Source organism: Pteropus medius, unplaced genomic scaffold (genome assembly GCF_902729225.1).
Source record: "Pteropus medius unplaced genomic scaffold, Ma_sr-lr_union100, whole genome shotgun sequence".
Taxonomy (NCBI): Eukaryota; Metazoa; Chordata; class Mammalia; order Chiroptera; family Pteropodidae; genus Pteropus; species Pteropus medius.
The window spans coordinates 4,119,009-4,128,261 of NW_024354503.1; the positions used below are offsets into that span (position 1 = coordinate 4,119,009).

The 9,253-nt window shown below is 39.6% G+C and overlaps 1 protein-coding gene across 1 annotated transcript; it reads right to left on the minus strand.

Annotated features, from left to right (window-relative positions):
• Positions 1–3,422: 3,422 nt before the first annotated feature.
• On the minus strand, positions 3,423–9,253 carry SYF2 (SYF2 pre-mRNA splicing factor). Its single transcript, XM_039854671.1, has 7 exons — positions 9,109–9,253; positions 8,757–8,867; positions 6,596–6,721; positions 5,997–6,114; positions 5,579–5,669; positions 4,713–4,811; positions 3,423–3,987 (listed from the first exon to the last, which is right to left on the minus strand). The coding sequence occupies exons 1-7, from the start codon at positions 9,133–9,135 to the stop codon at positions 3,822–3,824; spliced, it is 738 nt and encodes a 245-aa protein (XP_039710605.1). The 5' UTR covers positions 9,136–9,253; the 3' UTR covers positions 3,423–3,821.

A 9,253-nucleotide genomic window follows, 5' to 3' on the forward strand; every position in this document is an offset into this window, starting at 1 on the left:
AAATCCAGGTGGGCCCTCTGGTCCTCCGATCCCTGGGCTCTGCAAGTCGTTGTCATTTGTGAGAAACTGGATTTTTGACTCTTCCTTGGATTGGAGAAGCAGCCCAGGGAGAGGACAGAGTTAATCCTGCATAAGAAATGGGCTTCTGGAGAGAACCCCAAGGAAGAAAGGCCAGTGCTGGACATGCGGAGAGGTCTGGGGAGAGGAAGCTTCAAAACTTCCCGGTTTCCTATCGCCTCACAGCTTTGGATTGGCAGAAAAATGTCTCTGCTGGTCCTTAAAAAAAGAAAAAAAAAAAAGGAAAAAAGCCAAGACTTTCGGGGAGAGGAGCAAGTCACATGGAAACCCCACCTGCCTCAGAGATTTCTGAACATTCGATGTGGTGTTATCTTGATTCCGAGATGAGGACAGAGAGCAGACCAAGTAGAGTAAATGCCTGTGAGGATAACACTTATTTCTTATTCCTATAACTCAAATATTACCCACTGTGAAACAGGCACTGGTCTAAACACACTACACTCATTTAATCGTCTCAACAACCCTCTGAGGTAGGTTTTAGTAACACTTTTTAGAACTGGGGAAACTAAAGCACAAAGTGGCTGGGTGATGTTATGGACCAAATTGTGTGTCCCCAAAACTCATATACTGAAGCCCTAACTCCCAATGGGACCGTATTTGGAGACAGTGTTTAAGGAAGTCATTAAGGTTTGGAGAAAGAGGGCCAGAGGGAAAGCAGCGCTGCCCTGATGCGCAGGGCCAGGAGAGAGAGGAGCACTGTTAGAGGAGCATAACCCAGCCAGGACCGCTGCAGCGAGGAGATGAACTGGGCCACTGTCCCCGCTCCCTTTGAATAAGCAATGGCTACTGAGGACTCAACAGCAGTCAGGCTAAACTCATCCAGTGTATTTTTCATCTCAGACATGCAATATTCATGCCTAAAAGTTCAACGTGGGTCTTTTTATCTTCATGTCTCTTCTGAACTTCTTCATCGTGTGGAGTACAGTTAATAATAACCGTTTCGATTTGTCTCTTAACTTGAATGTCTGTGTCAGTTCTTGGTAAGTTTAGATTGTTTCATTTTAATTTTCATTGCAAGTCTTATTTTCTGGTTTCTCTGATTAGATGCTGGACATTGTTAATTTGATGTTATTAGGTACCGGGTAATTGTTTGGGGGTTTGTTTGTTTTTTTAATAATTATTCTTGATCTTTGTTCTAGAATGTAGTTAAATTACTAGGAAACAGTTTATTCTTTCAGGTCTTAACTTTTAAGAATTTAGGCAAGACCCAAACATTGTTTAGTCTAGAGATAATTATTCGCCAGTAGAGGCTGGTGGAAAAATACCAGTCCTGGCCATGCATGAGTGCTGGGTGCTGTTCCCTTTAACTCTTTCAAATGGTTCCTTCCTCACACATGCTGATCAGGACCCGCCTCATACTTGAAGAAACCCTCTGCTGACTTCCAGAAGTGTGTGCAGCTCCCTCCTGTCCAGCAATCTGTACTGCGAGCTCTTGCCACTGTGGCTCCCCAGACTTTCAGCTCTATCCAATTAAGGGAACCGCTGGGCTCCATGAGGATCTCCCTCCATGTGCCACAGCCTGGAATTTCTCTAAAGGCAGTAAGCTGGGAGACCACAGAGCCTTTTTTTTTTTTTTTTTTCTGTTAGAGATCACTGGCTTTCCTTGCCTGATTTCCAGTATCTCAAAAACTGTTTTGTTGTGGGTTGTTTTTGGTTGTTTTGAGCAGCAAGGTAAATCCATGCCCTGTAACTCCATCTTGGTCAAAAGTAGAGGACTCCTGTTTATTCTTTCAATTAGATTTTATCATTTTCTTCACAAGGTCCTGCGCCTTCTCATTAAATGTGTGTCTAAACGTCATTTTTATTAATATTGTAACTGGACGATTTCCTCCTATCTCCATTTGTAGGAGCTCATTTCTAGAGTGCAGAAAAACTACAGCTTTTTGTCTACATAACATTTCATTTGTTGACAGATGCCCTGATATTGAACCATGCACTGGTCATAAATTCAGGATGAGTAGGCATCTAGGGCTGGTGCAGCTGCTCAGCAATGCCAACGGGGACCGAAGTCTGCTCCACTCTCCTCAGCCCGTTGACGTTCATCCTCATGCTTCTTACTTCATAGCACAAAACAGCTGCTACAGTGCTAGTTCTCATGGATGTGATCTAAGCAGGAAAAAAGAAGGGGGAAGGAGGGAGTGGCAACCCCCATATCAGGAATGCAGGAGATTTCTCAGAATTAATTGTGTCATATTAGCCAGAACTATAATATTTGACCTATAAGTCTGGAGAAGTAAGTGTCAAGTCAGAAATTTTACCACGAATTCATCAAAAAAAAATAGGGGTTTGGTTGGTAATGAAGAAAGGAGAATTGATATTGGACAAACAGCTAACAGGTCTACAAGCCGCTACTCTTGCATTCTTAAAGTAAACCCTGCTGACTCAAAGTAAATTATTCTTTTAAAATCACTGCCAGATTCTATCTGAGTTTTTTGAAGTTAAGTTTTTTTAAGGCTATTACGATATTCAGGGTCAAAGACTTGAACTAAGGTAGGAGAAATGGGAAAACAAATTTAATATATTTTCAGAAACCCTGTGACTAGACCTGATTAACTGCACATAGAAATGCTAGAAGAGGAAATAAAGTGAGAACAAAGTATTACATAAATTTAAAAAGGAAGTAATCACCAGCGGTATTAAATGTTAAATTATCTTTAAACACTGAAGCTGAAATATTAAATTTTCTTAAAGTTTCAGATTTCTCTTAATCTAGAATGTCCTAATTATTTAGCAATTTAACCAACATATAGAAAAATTTATACCAAGCTTTCTCTGGACTTTTATTAAAATGAAGCTCTTGCTGTGAGAACAGTATTTTAAGTATCTTTTAGATACATACTGACACATAGATGAAATTATATATACACATATAATTATATCTGTATAATTATTATATGTATATATAATTTCACCAATATGTCAGTATGTATCTTATATATAGTATTTGCCTCAAAACACATGGGAGTCATGGAGGGGAAAGTGGATAGAAATAGACGAAACAATACTGGCCATGAGATGACGATTACTGAAGATAGGTACTGGTACATGGGGTTCATTGTATTATCCTGTCTTCTTTTGAACGTGTTTGGAATTTCCCATAATAAAAAAAAATTGTTTGTAGAATGGAAGCATGTATGAGTATACATGTATTTTTTAAGTGATAAACAGAGGGTTTATTAAGGATTTTATCCCACAATGTATTTGCTCAATATTCACAAGAGGATGGGTGTTACTTCCTGAGCTTGGTTATAAGCAGCCCCCAGTAGAGCCTGCACCAGGCTTCCAGTAGCCACTGCCACCGCCTCATCACTGTCTCTATCTTCAGAGTCTACAACCCCAAATCATTCCTGAGTCCAGCTCTAGATTTTATTAAATTCATATTATTCAAAGCAACAATGACTGCATTTATATTTGCTGCCACCAATCAAGCTCAAAATGCTTCAAAGATTAAACAATCACATATTTAAAATACATAGAAAAATAATATAATTAGAATTTATACAAAGTAGATTATTATAAAACAAGTACACTACAAGAAATACACCTTATATCCAAGCACAAAAATTTGGAAATATACATAGAAGTATATGTTTCAAAAAAAAAAAAAAACCATTTATTTTTAAATACTGAGTGGGAAGGCATAGACTGAATCCTGGTTTACCAGTATAATTTTGAAGATAACTTCAAACTGCTGGCAAAAATTTTCACTCCATTCTCAAGCTTTTAAGAACAGTTCCTGAGGATTAGACTGCTGTTCCTCTTTCCAAATTCTGTTTGATTTCAGCTGTGTATTTCCCGTAGAATCTTTCTGCCTTCTTGTTGAATTTGGCATTCCTTTCATTAATGTAGTCGATATCTGCATCGTCATTATAAGGTCGTCTCCGACTATATTTGTCTCGTTTTTCAATTCTGGGACAAGGAAAAATCAATTTACAAAATTCATGTTTTACCTTCTTTTTTAACCTTAATAAAACATGGCCAAATAAGTTGATAGAATCAGTACACTTAGAACAGCACACTTTCAGGGCTGGGGGGGTCATTAAGATCAAGTCTTAATTAACAGCACTACCCTGGATAAGAACCTTGAAATTCAGCAAATATACAAACTCATCTTCAGAATGCTTCTAAAAGAGCAATGATAACATTGTTAGAAACTGAGCACATGAAGTATTAAAAGATTACAATAAAATACATTAATAATAACCACAGCTAATATGGAGTGCACAGTATGTGACAGACACTATTCTTAAAACTTCATGTGTATTAACTCCTAAAATATAAATTATTCCGCTCTGCCTAGAATTCACCCCATCAGTATAAAGAAACACAAATGTAACAGAGGTACATTTACTACATTACTTCTTCAAATCAAATAGCAGAGTGACTGTTAAAGTTCTTAAAGAATAATTTTCTTTAGACCCTTTCCTGCTTCAGTTATAATTCAATTTCATCACTATATTCCTTCTCCATTCCAAATCATATGGATTCAACGCTTACTTGCCGTCTGTCCCCAAAACCACTATAAATGCTAAGTCAGAAATTAACAAGTATAATATCCATCTACTCAATGCCAAGCTCATTACATTAATTTTGCCATTAAGCATTTAAAATTTCAGGCTGCTCTGAGTACTTACTGTTTTTCCAGATCTGTGACCATCCTATCAATTTCCTGAGAGGAAGGCACATGTGTTCCATGAAGAAGACTGTTGGATGTTGGGAAAAACTCTTCTCCACTGAAAAGACAGCAAAATGGACTTATAGTAACACTACAAGTCCTCTACATTTCCAAATTTCAAACTAAACAACCATTCACGATGGCAGATAAAATACATACACGTATTTCCTGTGGAATCCTACCTTAACTTTTTGGAAAAAAAAAAAAAATGCAAAATTGGACCTAGGAAATCACCTACTCCAACACCTTCATCCTACAGATGAAAAAGCCAAGGACCAGAGATCAAAGGACTTGCTTCTAGGTCTCCTTACACTAAAGCAAGGTCAACAAACTCTACCACGCAATTTTGCAAACAGTTTTATTAGGGCACAGCCACAGCAATGTGTGTGTGTGCTCTATGGCTGCTTTCACATCGCAACAGCAAAGCTGAATAGTTGTGACAGAGACCATATAGCCCACAAAGCTTAAAATGCTTACTACCTGGTCCTTTACAGAGAAAGTTCACCCATCCTGGCACTAAGGGCATTCTGCCTCCTACATTATCTAAGTAACTATGATAATCTGGGTGTTAAAATACTCAACCCCCAGTCTTAGAATGCCCTGCTAGAAAGATAACCAGGCGGCTGGCTTACTTGCTGTGGGGTGAGCAATAAATCATGTTGTGAAGACCAGAAATCATTCTTAGACCATTGGTGATAACCCATACCTAAGCATCACAGTATGTTTGTATTTATGTATGTGTGTACGGATGTATATATACACACACAAATACACCTATGTCACCTCAAGATGAAATAAAAGCTTGTATTAATTCTGTCAACTTACTGCTTTTCTCTCAGTCTCTCATATGTTTCCATGTCAGGTTTGATCTGTTTGGTCAACCGATGATACTGGCGTAACTGGGCAGCCGCATAATCTAAAAATAAAATAAGGATCAGAGATAATATACTTCTTGTTTGGTCATTACTTATCAGAGAAAACTCAAAATTATTAGAAGCAATACAAGCTAGGCATAGCCTCTATCCTAAAGATGCTAATTAATTTTACCACAAAGAATAAAAAAACCCAGCTGACTAAAATACAGCCTTTCCTTCTGCCCTGTGAGACATATTTGTATTTTTTTGGGGTTTAGGTCTCTTAGAGAATACTCCATCAAGGGGTGGGTATATGCTTTCACAACCAAAAACACTGAAAGTAATGTTTATCTAACAGGCCCATTCAATAAAGTAAAAGCTAATTTTACCTGAAAATCCAAGATCGGGGTTTTTCCTCTTCTTTTTCCTCTCCCATCTTTCTGCATCTTCTGCACTGATCTCCAGCAACTTCACTTTCTCATAGTCTTCCCCTCTTGCTGCACATTCCTAAAAAGAAAGGAAAAAAGGTGAAACCTGCAAATATGATAGAAGCAATTATTTGATCTTTTATAAATGAAAAAAGATTGAACAGAGATATCACGTGATAGTTTTAAAAGAATGATTAACATTCAAAGAAAGATCAGGAAACTGCTATGGTATATAGTAAGCACATTGATTTTAAAAATAATACTTATTCAATGTTTCTTAGGTATCGGACTCTGTTTTAAATGTTTTACATGCATTGACTCATTTAATTCATAATTAATCAACTCAAATAATTATTATAGTCCCCATTTTACAGATGAGAAAACGGAGGAAAAGGAGGTTAAATGACTCACCCAAAGTGTTACAACTAGTAAAGAGCAGAACCAGGATCTAAATTCTGGCAGCCTGGCTCCACAGCCCGTGTACAAAACCACCATGTTCTACTGTCTCAAACAGAAAGACAGAGTAACCCACTTTTGAAGACAGCAAAAGAGTCCCTAACCTTTTTCTTTTCTTCCTCCTGTAGTTCCCATTCCAAACGAGCTTTTTTGGCTTCCCAGTTTGCAGGTAACTTAAGTCTTTTATCTTCTTCCACAACTTCCTGGTGATTTAATTTACGAGCTTCATTCTAAAACCAAAACACAAAATGTTTGCTAGCTGAAACATGAAAATGGATCCAAAATAATCTGGCCTTCTTCCAAGGTCAGGTAAGGGGACCCCATTTTATCCTAAAAGCAACACAAGGCCATCAAAGGATTTTAAGCAAGGGAACCACCTAATCAGGTTTGCATTTGTACACAGTCAAGAAAAATGTATTGAGCTGCACCGGTTTGCTGCTCAAGGCCTGGGGGTTAACATCAGCTTTGCCTTTGATTAGTTGTGTGGTCCCTTTGAGCTAGTCCTTTAGGGTTGGATGGGACAAGATTTCACAAAGTAAAGAAAGAACTACTACAGTGGCACTTAATATTTTAGATGGCATGAAATAATACTTTCTTATCACACAATAAGAAAGATGTTCTACTCTCAATTCTCTTTTAATCCTAATCCAAGGAGAAAGCTTCAGTTTGTCTAAGGCTTTAATATCTACCTTAGTATCTCTAATCTTTTCCAAGTCCACCCTTTTTTTAACATATTTCAACAGTTTACATTATAGCAAAAGAATGAAATTGTCCATTTGAATTACTCTATATAGAGTCTGTTTTAAAATAAATTTACCTGTATAAAACAAAATTAATTTATCATCTTAAGGACAACTTAATTGAGATGTTTCTTAGTCACAGGCTGGAGGCAGTTAGTCCAGGAAGTCATGTCTCCTAATTTCCAACCACATGTTCTTTACACAGTCCATCCAAGTAAATATTTAAGTGTTCGTTTAATTCCTTATAAGGTTAACGCTGGGGTGGGCAAAGAGAGGTACTCCTCTAAATTACCATCCCCCATACATTCTGAGCTCTGGCAATGCCAGTTAAAGACACCAAGAATATAACTATAGTCAAACAAAGTTTTGTTTCTTGCACTGAAGAAGACAGCAAACCATGGAGAACTGTAGGTATTTCAGTGAGAGGGTGTTAGGAGGGGCTAGTTACAGGATTTGGGTTTGTATCAGGTGACTGGAAGGGAAAGCTTCAAAGAAACATGTTTGTGCTCTGTTTTGGCAATGTCAGAAAGCCAGAGCCTCCTATGATTGTGTAGCTTACGTTTTCATATAGGAGGCAGGATTAATGGACTAAGACTAATGCTGCATCTGGTAATAATAGTAACTAGTATTAGCAGAAGAAGGGAATGTGTGGTCATTTCTGTGGTTTAAGTAATCTTGCTGTTGTCTCACTCCAACAGAGTTGGGGTTTTGTGGAACCACGGCCAATCTGTCAGGTCACTTCAAGTTGAAATAGTAAAGGGCTGCTTTTTTCTTTCTCAGTTCCAAGTGCAGCCAGTTGTTTGCTAGACTCATCTCTCGTATTTGTTCTCCCCCTTTGCATTTGTTTCCTCTGCTTGGCTATTTTTCCCCCAACTTCTTTGTCTGATAACGACTTGCTCATCTTTCAAACAGTAATTCAGCTGTCACCTCTTAGAAAAAGCACTTCCTGGAGCCCCAGGAACTGTATTAATCTCTCCTCTTCTGCACTCCCAAGGCACTTTGTTCTTAACTCTAGCATGGCATTTACCACAATATAACTTCTAGCTATAAAGTTGTCTCTATTTAAAAGCAGAGGTTCTTCCTTAATCATCTGGTTCCCCACCAACTAACTGAACCACTGACACTATAAACTTTCAGAGATTTGCTGAATTGATTATTTTTGAAGAGGTAACCATCTCTCTTTTTAACACTGGACAAGTTTCTTCCAGTCTCTAGCTCTACATATTTCCCTAGGTAAAATGAAGAGTTTGTGAGACTTATACAGTAGGGAGACTGTTAGTAACAGAGAATCCCAAACCTAGCCAAGATAAGTTAAATCAGATGTGGGCGGGAGGGTGGTTGGAGCGAGCATGTGTTATTTCCAAAGTGATTCCAGTGTGCTGCCAGGGTTGAGAATCACCAGGTTAGATCTTTCACCCATCTCTGCAGGTCTCTCAGGCGCGCTGGTGAGGCTTCCCCGTCCCTCTACAAACGCGCACAGGCCTCGCCAAGTGACAGGTCTCAAGTGATCTCCGGAAGTACTTACCCGCTTCAGATGCAGCTCCCGGAATTTGCGCAGTCTCTGCTCGCGCTTCTGGGAGCTCAGCTCCTCCGCCGCCGCGAGGGACCGCTCCTCCTCCGCATTTTCCACCAGCACCTGCGGCAAGAAGGACTGGCTGGAGGCAGTGTCCAGGACTTCAGGGACTATCCAGGCCGATTCCTGACCGGTCCCGATAGGCCGGGCCGGGCCTCCATTGCCGACCCCGACCGCACAGTGTCTGCGCCTCCCTGACCCGGCACCCAGGCATCTTCTCCACCTCTTGCCCGGCTGTCCCCCGAAGGCTGCCCCCCGAAAGCCTCCCCTACAAAAGCCCCTAGGTAGAGCCGGTGGCACTTACCTTTTCAGCTAGAGTCGCAGCCGCCATCACAACCTTTCCCTCCCCACTTCCGGCAACATCACAGAGCGCTTCCGTCGGCCTTCCTTCCGCGCAGCCGATAGATAGTAATAATCTACTATAATCCCCGCCCCTTCCTGGCAGCTTC

Coding starts and splice junctions, on each gene's coding strand:
- SYF2 (XM_039854671.1), bottom strand. CDS start 9,135: ATGGCGGCTGCGACTCTAGCTGAAAAG. Junction 8,868..9,108: donor CTGCGACTCTAGCTGAAAAG/GTAAGTGCCACC, acceptor TTCTTGCCGCAG/GTGCTGGTGGAAAATGCGGA. Junction 4,812..5,578: donor GAGAGACTGAGAGAAAAGCA/GTAAGTTGACAG, acceptor CTGTCTTTTCAG/TGGAGAAGAGTTTTTCCCAA.